Consider the following 15969-nt stretch of genomic DNA (forward strand, 5'->3'; position numbering starts at 1 on the left):
CCACCACACCCAGTTAATTTCTGCATTTTCAGTAGAGACGGGGTTTCACAATGTTGGCCAGGATGGTCTCTAACTCCTGACCTCAGGTGATCCGCCTGCCTCGCCCTCAAAAAGTGCTAGGATTACAGGCTTCAGCCACTGCGCCTGCCCCTCTCTTTTTATTTTTATCAGTCTTGGTAGAGGTTTATCAGTTTTACTGATTTATTTTTAAAGAACCAGCTTTTGGTGTCACTGATTTTTCTCGACTGTTTTCCTATTTCAATTTAGTTGACTTTGGTTCTTTATGATTTTCTCCCTTCTGCTTGCTTTAGTTTTATTTTGCACGATTTTTTCTAATTTCTTGAGGTAGAAACTCCAAATATCAGAGAACTTAAATATGTAAGTATATAGTGCTACAAATTTCTCCTCAACATTGCTATAGCTTTGTTCCACCTCTTTTGATATGCAGTCTTTGTTTTCATTCAGATTTACATTTTTTTAAAATTTCCTTTAAGACTTCTTCTTTGACCCAAGTATTTTTTTAGTAGTATACTGTTTAATTTCTAAGTGGGGATTTTTCTGCTGTCTTTCTCTTATGAATTTCCTGTGGTATTCCATTTTCATCAAAAATTATATTCTACAATTTTAAAGATTTAATTTTAAGGTTTCTATTATGACTCAGGATATGTTTTATCTTGCTTAATGTTCCATGGGTCCTTGAGAGGAACGTGTATTCTGCTGTTATTTAGATAGAGTGCTCTATAAATGTCATCTCAATCTCACTGGTTGATGATGCTGTTCAGTTCTTCTATATCCTTGCTGACTTTTTGTACAGTAGCCTATCAATTGGTGACTGTGGAATGTACAAGTCCCAACTATAATTGTAAATCTGTCTATTTCTATCCTCAGCTCTAACAGTTTCTGCTTTGTGTATTTTGAAACTGTATTTTGGTCCAAACACACTTAGGATTGTAATGTTTTTCTATGGGAGTGATCCTTTTATCATTATGAAATATCCCTTTCTTTGTCTCTGGTAATTTTATTTGCCCTGAAGAAGACTTTATATGATATTAATATGATCACTCCTACTTTAAAATTAATGTTAGCACTGTACATATTGTTCCCATTTTTTTACTTTCAACATATCTGTCATTGTATTTCAAGTGAGTTTCTTTTCTTTTCCTTTTTTTTTTTTTTGAGATGGATCTCGCTCTATTGCCCAGGCTGGAGTGCAGTGGTGCCATCTTAGCTCACTGCAACCTCCGCCTCCCAGGTACAAGTGATTTTCCTGCCTCAGCCTGCCAAGTAGCTGGGACTACAGGCATGTGCCATCACGTCCAGCTAATTTTTTGTATTTTTAGTAGAGACAGGATTTCACCATGACTGCCAGGATGGTCTCGATCTCCTGACCTCGTGATTCACCCACCTCGGCCTCCCAAAGTGCTGAGATTACAGGCATGAGTCACTGCACCCGGCCTCAGGTGAGTTTCTTATAGTCATCATATGGTCATATGGTTGGATCATGTTTGAGTTTTTTAATCCACTCAAACAATCTCTGCCTTTACATTGGTGGTCTTCAGAACACTTAAATTTCAGGTGATATGTTTTGGTTGTGTCTCACCCAAATCTCATCCTGAATTTGAGCTCCCATAATCCCCACATGTCATTGGAGGGACCCGGTGGGAGTTAATTGAATCATGAAGGCGGGTTTTTCCCATGCTGTTCTCATGATACTGAACAGATCTCATGAGATCTGATGGTTTTATAAAGGGTAGTTCCTCTGCACATGCTCTCTTGCCTGCCGCCATGTAAGACGTGCCTTTGCTCTTTCTTTGCTTTCTGCCATGATTGTGAGGCCTCCCCAGCTATGTGGAATTTGGGTCCATTAAACCTCTTTTTCTTTATAAATTAACCAGTCTCAGGTATGTCTTTATTAACAGAGTGGGAACAGACTAATACATAAGGTGATTAATGATATATTAAAACTTGAGTCTGCCAATTTATTTTTTTCCTATTCATCCTCTTTCTAATTCCTCTGTTTCTCATTTCTTACCTTCATATGAGTTGCTTTTTAAGAATAACTCTCTGTATTGTTTTCTTAGTGGTTGCTCTAGGTATTAAGATATAAATATGTAATTTATTACTGTCTACTCATATCAGTATTTACCATTTCCAGTGAAGTATAGAAACCTTCTATTTAGGTCCCTCTACCCTTCATACTTTTAAAATACAATTGTCTTAAGTATTCCATCCATAAACATTGAGTATCACACGAGATGGTATTACAGTTTTGCTTCAACTATCAAACATAATTTAAGAATTGCCTGATAATTAGGATACTCTAATTGTAATTTTCTTACTCATTCCAATGTTCTTCTCTCCTTTCTGAATTTCCAAGCTTTCTTTTCTTATTTCCTTTCTGTTTAAAGAATTCCCTTTAGACATTATTTAAGGGTAGGTTTTACAAGCAACAGTTTTACAGTGTTACTTCCATTGAGAATGCCTTTATTTCTCCTTCATTCCTGACAAATATTTTCACTAGATATAGAATCCTGGGTTGGCAGTTCTTTTCTTTCAGTATTTGAAAAATGCTATGCTACTTACCTCTTGACTTCATGATTTCATATGAGAAATCTATGTAATTCAAATTCGTGTTCCATAAAAGCAATGTGTCCTTTCTCTCTGGCTGTTTCAATATTTTTTTCTTGTCTAATTATATTTTTGATGTGTCTTGGCATGGATTTACATAGGTTTATTCTATTTGGAGTTTGCATTACCTCTTGAATATGTATGCTTACGCCTTTCACCCAATTTGGGGGAGTTTCCAGACAACACATCTTTAAATACCTCTTCAGTACCATTCTCTCTCTCCTCTGACTTCGATGTAATTAATGTTACATCTTTTGTTATTGTCCCTCAAGTCCCTGAGACTGTTCATTTTTTTTCCAGTCTATTTTCTCTCTGTTGTTCAAATTAGGTAATTTCTATTGATCTGTCCTGAAATTCACTGATTTTATCTGCTGTCATCTTCACTTTATTGAGCTGATCACTGAGCTTTTATTTGGTGGTTGTATTTCTCAGTTCAATAATTTCCATTTGGCTCTATTTTATAACTTCTATTTCTTTGGGAGATTTTCTACTGTTTCATTTGTTGCAAGAGAATTCCTAATTGCTTGTTAAAACAATTTTGTAATTCCAACATCCAATTCATGTAAATACTGGCTTCTGTTGATTGTTTTTTCTCATTCATGTTGTGATTTTACTGGTTCTTGGCATTTTAATTGCATTCTGAGCATTATGGATTTTATATTACGAGACTCTGGATCCGATTTCATCTTTTCTCTTAGCAGTCAATCTAGGTGGGAGAAGGACCAAGGGGGTATGCGTGGGGCAAAAGATCAACTTCTAAATTGGCCCCACTGAAACCATGTAGGATTGGTTGTTCCACTGATGTTCAGCTGGAGTAGAAAAAGTGTTGTCACAAAGATTTTCTGTGGTCCTTTGGCTAGAAGGAACAAGATTTTCTGGGACTTTTTTTTTTTTTTTTTTTTAAATCTGTGCCTATTGTTGGTCCAGGTGAGAAGACTCTGGATGCTCTATTCAGGATATATGGGAGTCAAACAGGAAAATCAAGGAACTTCCCTTTTGTCTTTAAGACCCAAAGCCCCTAGACATTTCATTTTCTCCTTTTCAAGTCTTCTTATACAGATTAAGCATTTTTAATCCAAAAATCCAAGATCCAAATATGAAATTCTCCAAAATCTGAAACTTTTTGAGCACCAATATAATGCTCAAAGGTCATACCCAAAGGAAATGCTCATTGGAGCATTTTGGATTTCAGACTTTCAGATTAGGGATGCTCAACCAGTAAGAATAATGCAAATATTCCAAAATCTGAAAAATCAGAAACACTTCTAGTCCCAACCATTTTAGATAAGGAATACTCAACCTATACTTGTTTGTTGCGTTACGTCTAGGGCTTCTTAGTTATAAAGGTGAGGACCTCATTGGAATATGGTTACTCCATGTTGGCAGAATAAGAAGTCCAGATTAGTTTTTAAATTCAAAAGTATTCCAGTCTTCAATATCCATAAATTCAAGGACAATTTAAGATAATTTCTTAGCCCATTTCCTCTAATGATTTTTTTTCATTCATAAAACTTCCTATTTCCAAAGAGCATACTGTCCTTTGTTCCTCTGGGAAGCAATCTGAAGGAAGGCTTTGATCATTTAAGTGTCTGTTCTGTTTAACACTGCAAGCACCAGGATTGAACAGCTACTTGAGGCTCTGGAGGATATTACAATATTACAATATTGGAATAGGGATGAGATCTTCACCTACACAACGGTCAAACAACGGGAAATTCTCTAGAAAAATGTGGCTATAGACTTAAATCACTTAGACAATAACCATGAATGAGCATTCTCAGGTTACACTTGTTCTTTGAACTTCCATGTACTTGGTTCCTCCCTCCTAAATATGAAGCTTATCATGGTGCTTCTTCCCCCTCAAACTGAAGTCCAGCTATTACCTCTAGTATATTTTTTACTTTATACTTTGTGTTCCAACTGGAATGAATTTCTCCCAATCCTCTGCTGTTCACTTCCTCAAAGATACCCAAATTAAGTGCTTCTACTACCTGCATCTAAGATAGCATCAATACAGTACGAGCCAGGGGATTTTCTCCAGCACATAGAATGTGCCTCACAAAAGCCTACCCTGGCCATTGCCCCCAGCTACCTCATGCAGGTCTGCTCTCCAGGGGAAGAGCAGCTCTGTGTGTCAGGTACAGAAAATCAACATGGCAATGGCAGCTGTGAGTCCCAGAAGCTGTGACATGGCTGCAGCCACAGCTATACCTTCAAGTGAAATTTTCAACTGGCCCTGCAGTGGTGGTATAGTGGTGGTTGCTGTAGCTGTACCGACAAATTTAAAGGTAGCTAAAGGGAAACAGGATTTATTTTACAGAAATCTACTTTAGAAATTTTCCTAGGATACTCCAAAACTGGAGGAGAAAACCTCTATCCCACTGTGTAAGATTCTCCTTTAACATATCTTCCTTTTGTTCCACAATATTGATGGAACAGGAAATGCTCGGCACATTGAGGATACAGTAGGGAGCAGACGGCATTCCTGTCCTTGTAAGGCTTACCTTTAATAGCAGGCAAGTTACCCCAACAGTTATCCCAATGACCATTTAACCAACTGTAAGAAGGACAAGGGAAATAACAAGTGGGTTCCATTTTCTTTGAAATCTCAGCAAGAGCCATATTCTTTTAAGAGTGTCAAAGTAAGCATCAAGCACACCATAGCATTGTGTTTATTAGAGTACAAGGACAAAAAATGGATGCAATTGTTTCAGAACTAGTAAGCCTCTGAATTCAATGTAATTATTTTAGTGCCATGATTTTCTTTGTGCCTCTTAATAAATATTCTACACATGGGGGCTCCAAGGGCCTCAATGAAAAGGCAGTGCATTTGATAAGACAGATTGATTGTAAAACAATCACTATGAGGGAGTCAGGGGTGTACCATGACTGGAATGCTCCCCGCAGCTGCCCCTACCTCTTTGTTTGTCCTGTCGGCTTGCACCAAAGTTCCATTCAGGCAAGGTTCCACATAGTGAAGCTCCTCATTATACTGCAAAGGAAAACAGTCAAGAAGGAACACTTAATTAAGGAATTGAAGGGTACATCTTAATAATTTAAGGAGATACGCACCCAAAAAAGCAGCACAATCACAGGCTATGTTTATTCACATAAGGTAAACTCTCTCATGGGTGTCCCTCTAGACAACTATGATTATGTGCTACAGACAGACTTTATTCTTTTCTTGTTTGAAGGAGAAACTTCTAGAGCACATGCTGGTAGATGGCAGGGTTCAGGGTGCACCCTGTTAACTGACCATTCTTTGGGGTTGCCTCCAAACACTGGCAGTTCCCTGAGCATGGCTAACAGCCCATGGTCCTGGTGGGAGCTGAAGAGCATCCCAGAGTTGCGTGGATACAGCTCCAGCTACTGTCTTTGGGTTCATGGAATCAACAGACACATGTGTGGCTTACACATGAGTGGGAACAGAATAAGCCTTGATGTTCCCTGGTCACTCTGCAAGGGTATGTGGGTGCTGATCAGGGCACTGTCCATGCACAATTTCCCATACATTGCCAACACCAGCACTCCCATCACTTCAATCCCAGAATATCCAGAATAGGACCTCCCCACATTTTTTTGCCCAAAGCTCACAACCAGGTAGCAAAAATGTGAGTAGTCTCATCTTAATTTCTCTCAGCAAACCTGCTTCTCTGCCCTGCAGGGAGGCTGGTCCTTACACATTTGATCATGTTGCCTCCTGTCAATCCCATTTACAGCTCCCATTGCTGTGCAGATGAATGTTTCCAGGGCTTTGCAAGGCTCTGGACCCTTGGTCCTGCTGACACTCTAGCATCTTTACTCATCAGCCTTCCCCTAAAACTTGTCCTGGCCAGCCATTATTCCCCTGCTGTCCTCTGACATGTCTCTTCTTTTCCTTCAGGCCCTCCAATGCTGGGACCCCTGTTTTGAGCTATCACTCTGGCACCTCTTCTCTCTGGCTGACTCCTGTTCATCTCCTGGGTCAGATTATTCCCACCTCCTCTGGGAAGCAGCCTCTGGTGCAGGCTAGGTCCCTGTGGTTAGGTCCCTCTTCTATATAATCCCTGTAAATTCTAATTATCTGTTGGCCGGATTCCCCACCACAAAGTGGAATGACACCATTAGGGCCCATGCCTGGTCCTTCAGTGTATTTTCTGCAACAAGCACAGGGCTGGACCCACAGTAGGTGCTTGAGGACCATGTGATTGATGACAGTGTCATGGTATACCTACTTTAGCAGTCAGAGAGGCCCAGAGCTCCTGAAGGAAGAGAACAGAACCATCTCTCCCAGACCCAGCTAACTCTTGAGCAATGTTGGCCTAGGGAGTTTGCGCTTTAAAACTAAAGTCAGCGAGGACCATGCAGGGCTGTGAGCAAGGGAGTGAGTGAAATAAAGAGATGAGCTTGAGAAATCCCTCTGGATACACTGCAGAGACAGGTCGAAGAGGGGCTAGACCTAAAGCTGCTCAAGAACAACTGGGATGCATCAGGTTTCCCATGGAGAGAGCCTCACTGAGCAAGCAGGAGTGGTGATCATACTGACCTTGGCAATTAACTGTTATTGAGCACTTACTACATCCAGGCAGCAGGTAAACTTCATCTGTAGGTTATCTTAGCATCATTTGGCAAGCACCTCCAATCACTCTCTCTTTACAGGTGGGGAAACTGAGGCACAGCAAAAATGATCGACTTGCCCAAAGACACCAGAGAGTAAGTGAGGGGTGGTGGAGTCCAGAATCAAATCCAGGCAGTCTGACCTCACAGCCACTGAAAACAGGACCTCAATGCCCCCAACTTATCGTCTCCGGCCCCCAAACCTCCAGATCTCCCCATCAGTCAGGCTTGTGCCCTCTCTTTCATCTTTGCTTTTAGCCATATAAAAAGCATTTGAAAAAATACCCAATGGTTTGAGGGCTTAAATATCCTCTAACGAGGCATGGAGAAAAAAATATATTTATGACGTTAGCCATTGAGAAATGGAAGTATGACTTTTAGTCAACAAACAGAACATCATCTCAGGATCCAAGAAGCAACTGCACAGTTCACCATGAAGGAAAACTCCTCCAGAGCTCTCAATCTCTGTTGGACTGACCCTGGAAGTTGCTGAGAAAACAGCCATTCCCTTCTCCTTCACTTCCCTTGCTGACTCATTTGGTTTAGGGTGACAGTACACTGATTTGTAAGGCCTGAACCACAAAGGGTCTTAGCCAGCCACAGCCATCCAGTTCCCCTCTGTTGGACACAACCTCTCAAAGCCTGCCTTGCAGTTAGGGGCAAATGACCATGACATAAGGGAAAGTTTAATGGGCAGATTCAATGAAATGTTTTCCTGCCATTAAGGGAAAACTCGTCTATACCCACTCTTTTCTTCCTGCTTGGGATGCTATTGTGGAGGTGCTGCAGCCATTTTGCAACTATGAGGTTACAAGACAAAGAATGGAATGCAAAGCCCAAGGAAGACGGAGCAGGAAGATGGAGCCAGTGTGGGCCCCCGAAGATAACACTGAGCTACTGTGCAAAAGCTGCAGCCACCCTCCTCCAGGTTTCTTACATGACATTATCAGATGCTTGTATGCTGAACCAACCTTTCCTCACCTGTTCTGTAACCTAGAGCCCAAAACTTTCCTAACTGAGGTTCCCACCGTGGTTTTACTTCCTCTCATTCTTCCATTTTGCAGGTAAATTGAATCACTTCATTGACATTCTACCTAATACACACTCTCAAAGTTGATTCCGGGGGTTGTACGGTTTGAGCTGGGAGTCAGGTCACTTGGGTCCAAGTCCTGTCTCTACCATATACTCACTGTGTGGCCTTGGGGAAGTTGCTAAGCCACTCTGATCCCAGAATCTTATGCATAAGAAGATACTAATTCACCTTCTAGTCTCCCTCTGGGGGCCCCTGCAGAAACTGAGTGAGGCAACAGACCTGAAACTGCCTTGCTAATATAAAAGTCTATACTTGTGGGGGCTCCAGAGGGGATTTAAAAGTCAAGAAGACCAAGGAGTTCTTGACCTCATCAGGGAGGTACATGTGCAGTAATCAAAACCATGCTTGCCATCACTGTGTGTGCTATGGTCTCAGTGGAGGAATCCACTCTTCTGAATCCCAGCCAGCTTGTTAGTGGCATCATCCAAGCTTGCAGTTGACTAATTTCCCTTGACTGCATCAGGATAAAGCTATGCCGAGCAATCTGGTCTATATCACCAGAGGGAGCCGGGCTCAGCCATGTGTGTAAAGGAACTGCACACCAGGCAGCTGTACCAAGGAGGCCTGCTGGCTGTGCATGCTCCTCTCACTACCCAACAGCTCCTCCCAAGGGGGACCCCAAGGATGCCCTGTACATGGAACTGCTTCCAGACTCCTCACAGTCCTTTATTTGGAAATCTTTCAGCTTCTGCATTTTTATGTATGTTCTCTAGATTTCTATTTTGTGAAACGATGATGTGAAAGGGCCATATATATTTACAACTCAAGATTTGGTCACCTCTTGCCCTAAGACACAACAGCCTTATAAATAGCTCTCCTTGATCCCTAATGAAATAATCTGATATCAATAGTCTAAGGAAGAAAAGGATACAATGTACATAGATGCCATTTCCTTCTACAATTTGCTTTTACTCCCCTGCACTACCAGGATTGAACCCTAAAGAAGTACTTAACCTTTCCCCTTCCTGCCCAAGTGGTTAGTCCTTCTTGCAAATTTCTGGGAAATGGGAAGAGTCTCTTAGGGAGAGAGGAGTGGGCCCAGGCTGCCCTGGAAATGGGTCCAGTCCAGCCCACCAAGCACATGGTGAGGAAATGGACACACGGCTTTCACCCTTTAAAGAGCTTAGAAGCTGCCACATAGCACACAGGGACTCGGACACTGTAGGCTTTCTTCTCCCTGCTTCCTTCCTGGTTGGCTTTCCTTTTCTGATTCTCACAAGGGTAGAACAGTAGAGCTAAAGCAACTGAGGCAGACAGACCTGGGTTCAAATCCTGACTCTGCCACACGCTTGCTGGGTGACCTTGGCCTCAGCTTTTGTGTTGGGGAAACAGGTATTCTAACTGCACATCTCTCACGAGCTCACTGTGAGGATGAAATAACAGTCAACACAGAACCTGGCACATAAGAATGAGAAAGGCATCTAGGCACACAGGCACAAATGCACAAAAAAGAAAGAATATGTGTGAGTGTGATGTATGCTACATAGAGGGAAAGACCAACAGATAACACCCTGCACCCAGAGCTGGAGCTTGCTATGAAGGAAGAAGGTGATGTCAGTGATGCAAAGTGACCCTCTCTTTGGAACAGGGACATGTGTCCTTGGCCTTCTCTGGAGAGCAGGGATCTGCATTTGTTGGGAATAAGATGCCATGTCATCAGGCACATGTCACTGTCTACGTACCCAAGACAAGCCCATGATGTCTGGCCACACACTGTCCCACTCTAAGCCACCCTCTGAATCTTCCCAGGGACCGGGGTCTTTGGCAGACAGGGAGCCAAGATGGTGCAGCCAGCTTACTGGCAAATCCCCATGTAGGAAGGCATCTGCCACAGAACTCTTCATGTCTTTATTTGCTCACTGAATTTGCCCTAAGCACCTACTGTGTGCTGGGGACATAAAACACTGGCTAAGTTTGCTCATGACCATCATTGTAGAGTGACAACCGTTTTTTCTTACTTTTCTTAGTAAAAGAGTATGTTCATTCCATCAGAACATAAGGTCTGTTTTCCCTTTTGTTTGTTTTTGTTTGTTTGTTTGTTGAGATGGGGGTCTCATTCAGGTATCACCCAGGCTGGAGTGCAGTGGTGTGATCACAGCTCACTGCAGCCTCCACCTCCAAGGGTCAAGCAATCCTCCTGACTCAGCCTCCCAAATAGCTCAGACCACAGGCACATGCCACCACATCCAGCTAGTTTTTTTTATTATTATTTGCAGAGAGAAGGTCTCCCTATGTTGCCCAGGCTGGTCTCAAGCAATCCTCCTGCCTCAGCCTCCCAAAGTACTAGGATTACAGGCATGAGCCACTGCACCTGGCCCTGGCTTTCCTTTTTATGATAAATAGTGCTTATCTGTGATGCTGCAACAGTCCCTCCAAAAATAACAACAGGTTTGAGACAAACCCACAATCTTCCTCAGGTATTAGACTACATCCCACAACTCTTGCTGAGGAAACTGTCCCTTTGTCTCCATTCAACCTCCAAACTCTCCACTCTGAAGGCAAGGGACACATTACATGCCTCTTCTTTCCTTTTGCTCAGTGTCTGTGCGCATTCCCTACATCTCCCCTTTTACAGACACAGCAAAGTGATCAATGAGAATCTTAATGATGATCTAAAATAGGAAAGGCAACTTTCATTAAATGAAGGGCCAGAATGTTTTGCAGAAGGATCTAAAAGCAATGCAAATGGGCTAGAACCTCTCACCAAGGTTCATAGGAGCTTCCAAATTAGTGTAGAATTCCAGCACACATTGGCTCAGGTGAATCACAGCCCAAAAGCCAGAGAGCCAAGGACAACTGACTTTGGGCTCTGGATAATAGTGAGGAATCCACCTAATGTCAGAAACCGAACTTGACAGATGAAAGCAATTTCGCTTTCAGGCCTAACAGAAGGTTATCAGTCGCCTAGAGAAGAGGATGAGGAAAGAACCTCCCTAAGCAGGGAGCGGCTTTAGGGAGCATCTCAACATCCTGCCCTGAAACTGAGATTCATTTTTGTGTCTCTCCACTGCCTCCATGGGTTGTCCCAATTCCTCCACCTGGCTGACCAGACTGGTTCGATCTGGCTTGTCTGTCTCCATCCAGTCTCACTCATTTCACCGTCACTCACCAGATCCACTCGCCTCCACATTCACCTGCACTCCCATGTGATCCAGACACACCGAGAGCTCCTTCTTGGGGGTTGGGGTGGGGTCTTACACCTGCAAATGGCACTTTCTTTCTCAGTTATTGACTCCTTCCTCCTTTTCTCCCTGCTCTGTCCCACCACGTTTGCCTATGTCTGGCTAGCCTACTTATCTTCAAGTGTCCACTCAGTCGAAACTACTTCTTCTGATAAGCCACCACAGAGCCCCAGGCAGCATATACCCCAGCTGTAGACACCCAGTCCCCCAACTACTCCCTCTCCAAGACTACACTGGCCACACTGGGTTGTGAGACCTGCTTCCCAGTAGCCCTCGCACAAGGATCACATACAGAAAACCTAAATCTATGAGAGCAGACACCTTGTCTGAAGTCAGCCCCAATGCTTAATGCAGAGCACTCAGTACTACTTGTTGAATGAATCAACAGAACAAAGAAACAGAAAGGCGAAATTGCAGAGATTTTGCCTTTTGGACGTGGTGGCATGTGCCTGTGGTCCGAGCTATTTGGGAGGCTGAGTCAGGAGGATTGCTTAACCCTGGAAGGTGGAGGCTGCAGTGAGCTGCGATCACACCACTGCACTCCAGCCTGGGTGACACCTGAATGAGACCCCCATCTCAACAAACAAACAAACAAAAGGAAAAAGAGACCTTATGTTCAGATGGAATGAACATACTCTTTTACTAAGAAAAGTCAGAATGCCTGATGGAAAGGACTAGGAACAAAGCCAGAAAAAAAAAAAAAAAATGGCACAGAAACAAAAAATAAGATGAGAATCTCTACCCCTTTCAAAAAACAGGTAAATAAACAAAAAGTAAAGGAAGTAAGTGGTTATGTTTTAAAGAATCCAAAGTTCGGCAAAAAAAAAAAAAAAAAAAAAAACCATAGAATTAAATGCTGCCATGCTCATGTAATGCAAGAAACTGATGCAGAATTGCTGGGACTCCATTAAATATTAGTTTACTGGTGCACTTTTGATTAAATAACCTTTGAATGAAAATGTGTAGGGATTATGTAATAAAGCAGATGAAAACACAACATTTTCACCAACACAAGCCATCCTAGGGATCTTTTGCATTACAAAAGCATCTTATGTAATTTGAAACACAACTGGACACAATTAGTAGTACAGAACAAATGAGCACTGAAAGAAAATACTATCCTCATACTTTTAATACGGAATCGATTACTTTAAAAAGCAAATCCACAGCAGACAAAGCATTGGAGAAACCGTTCTAAAGAAAATCTGCAAATTAAAACCAGGGCATCAGAAAGTTCTTGCTTGAACTAACAAATGATGCTCTTCTTAATTCAAGTCTGCACAAATACGGGCTATAGGAGGCATTTAAATTGATTTAACAAAATCTGCCCAGTTAATACTGTGTTCATTTAAGGCATGGCTTGAGCTTCTGTAAAGTCATTTTTCAAATTTCAACATCGGACAGAATTAGCACCCTCATTTTTATGATAATATTGTTAATTTAATGCATGGCTTGAAGTTAGACTTCAAAGTGAATCAGAAAAATATGTCTTTTCTCTTGTCAGAGACATCTCTCTTCATGCACCAGTGGTTTGACCTTAAAATTTTAACTTCAACTGCACAAAATTACTCTCATATTTCAACTATTCTTTCATAATTCAATCAGTTAGTTTGTCCATTTTCGACAGATCTTGCAATACCTTGCCCATGAAAGCTAAAACAAGTTTTAACATTATCTTTTTACGTTTATACTCTGGATAGATCAAGATCAGAAACTTTTCAGTATAATATTAAACATGCAGTTCACAATGAACTTAATAAAACATGCAAAACCCAAAGACAAACTTCAGTGGCCAAGGGAAGTCTTTCCCACTATTTAAATCTCTTTCCTCTATCCTCCATTATGGCACTGAAAAATCAAGTGGCAATGATGAATTAGATTTGCACAAACAAAAACCTACAGTACACGAGGGCTTCCAGCACTGAAAATATTGTATTCTTTACTCTTCCTCTAAAACACTGAGCTATCTCCACAAACGTCTACCCAGCAAGCAAAGGAAGGCTGACAATGTAATGGAGGGTGAAATGATAATGTCCTCTTTCGTAAATGGAATCCAGCCGACGACAACAATACACTCACACAGATTTGCAGGGCATTCTGGATGGCGTTTCAAATACCTCATCCCCCTGCACTTTAAGAACCTGCAGTTGGGTCGCCCTTTACACAGGAGACAAGTGACCATTTTAAACACACTGAGGGAAAACCTACACCATACTACCAGAGCAATTATGTCAGGGCAGAAACAGGAGGAGGTGATGGAGGAAAAAAAAAAAACAGAATTCAACAAGGCAAAATTCACAGAACACACTTAGGATTGGGAGAGACAATTCAAGGGAATGTAAATGAAAATTTGCCAGCTATGAATCTCCTATTAATTAGAAGCCTCAAACTGTTGGTAAGTGTGTAAACATTATGCCCTGCTTGGTAGACATTCCGGTAGGTGCCTGTATGCATACCCTTTGGTGCAGCAATTTCACTTCTAGGTTTTATTCAATAGAAGCACACCCAACCTTGCAAAAATATATGCATTCCATTCAGTGCATTGCACGCGTTGCCCTCACTGTAGCACTTCTGAGTAAAAAATGTGATGGAATGCTCTGTTATTCAAATACATTTGATTGAAATAAGCGTTGCTGAATATTCTGTAAAATATGAATCTATTTTTGTGAAAAGACAGTGTGCTCATATACACAGACACATTTAGGATATGTGCCAAATGAAAGAGAAATGAGAGTATTACTGAATTGTTTAAAATTTTTACATATGTTGCCTGCATTAAAAAGCAATGAATCTATAAATATTACTGTTAATTAATGGTTCTTTTATGACCTTGGCCTTCTAATATAAACTCACTAACATATCTGATACATTCTCTTATCCATTAGAGGAACAAAGTTCATGATTTTACTCTAAAGGCTTCAAATAAAGAAGTTCAGAGTGTCTTTCTAGTTGTTGAAATAATTATGTAAATAGTGTTGAAGCTGATTATTTATATTGAAAATTAACAAACAGATGTACAGTGAGGGTTAATGGGATCTTTAATGGGTTTCTTTATATAAAGGGACAATTTGGGGCAAAATTTTTTTTTCCTAACTGTTCTATAATAACTGGCATGTCTACTTTTAATTATCTTAATCACCCTCTCTTCTTTATTGAGTTGACACTGTTTGTATATCTTAATGAACTTACATAGATTATTTCAATCGATTGGTTTGGTTAACAGAACAATAAATCCTGACTGATAAAGAATGCAGGATGTAATTAGTTAGCTCTTCTTATTATGTGAATTTCTGATTCTTCTGTAATGAGTAATTAAAGATTAATAAGAAAGATAGTCTCAAATTAGCTGCTTCTTATCTGTAAATGCTTCAGGATGTGTGGGGATCAAGCCACATTTGCATTCCCACCACTAGGCTGGCAACTATAGTAACTTGGCAGCAAACCCAAAGTTCTAACTATCTGAAAGTCTTCTTCCCAAGAACTATGCCTCGAGGCCACATAATTTCATGATAAGATGGCTGAGTGGATCAACTACATCCTCTTCACTTCTGCTCAGAAAACAGTGCAAGGTGAAGCCGGACCATATTTGAGTCTTTACCGTGCCACCTTTTCTGGCTGTGTAACTCAATGCAGCTTCATGCCTCTGTCTCCATGCTACACGACACAGGGCTGGGGTGAGGATTCAATGAGATAATCCACACAGAACACTTAGCAACGGACTTGCACACAGTGAGCACTCTATGGGAGGCAGCTGTGGTGATTATTCATTCAACAAATATTTAAACTCCTGCTATTTGCCAAGCACTGCCTAGGTGCTGGGGATACATGCATGAATGAACAAGACTAACCCCTGCTCCCAAGGAATTTAGTATTCTCTTTCTTTTCCCTTTTGTCTTTAGGATTTCTTAAAATCGGAACCTTTTGTTTTGAGAGTCTGATCAGAAGAGGCCTGTGTTGGCAGGGTACTAGTTCAGGCAATCCCCTCGGCCATCTTCATGTCACTTAGAGGGAGGACCAGGCCCTCTGCCTGCAGAACACAAGTGGGTCTCATGCCCATGCAGAAGGCAGCCCAGTCATAAGGCTCCATTGATAATATACTCTCCTCAGGGGTTTAGGGGAGCCATGCAGACCACAGTAAGCATTCTGGGAGCACCCTCTTCTTTTGTATCCCACCACCGGCTGAGGAGCCCCGTGCACCAGCTTGACTCTGGTGCATCAACTCAGATGATCCCAGTAGCAACCCTGTGGGCAAGGTGAGTACACCCACTTCACAGTTGAGAGGGCTGATGTCCAGACTACAGTAATTAGCCCCAAGAGACATAGCATATGTGTGTGAATGGGATTCAAAACAGCCCAACTCCAAAACCCAGGCTCTGCCCCCGTCACCATGCTGCCTCCACTGCCCATAGCAACTACTCCACCTCCCAAATAGATGTGATGTGTGTTATTTTCATGCAAAAGAACAAGTGT

General features: G+C 41.7%; 1 protein-coding gene across 1 annotated transcript in view; it reads right to left on the reverse strand.

Moving 5' to 3' along the window:
- Positions 1–15969, reverse strand: part of CACNA2D3 (calcium channel, voltage-dependent, alpha 2/delta subunit 3) — a gene marked incomplete at its 5' end in the record, with an annotated part of 947927 nt that overhangs the window by 482020 nt on the left and 449938 nt on the right. Inside the window, one exon of the mRNA XM_011947304.1 lies at positions 5546–5620. Within this exon, the coding sequence (XP_011802694.1) occupies positions 5546–5620 (75 nt within the window). The remainder of the gene's footprint in view (positions 1–5545; positions 5621–15969) is intronic.

This window comes from Colobus angolensis, unplaced genomic scaffold (genome assembly GCF_000951035.1).
Source record: "Colobus angolensis palliatus isolate OR3802 unplaced genomic scaffold, Cang.pa_1.0 Scaffold26, whole genome shotgun sequence".
Taxonomy (NCBI): domain Eukaryota; kingdom Metazoa; phylum Chordata; class Mammalia; order Primates; family Cercopithecidae; genus Colobus; species Colobus angolensis.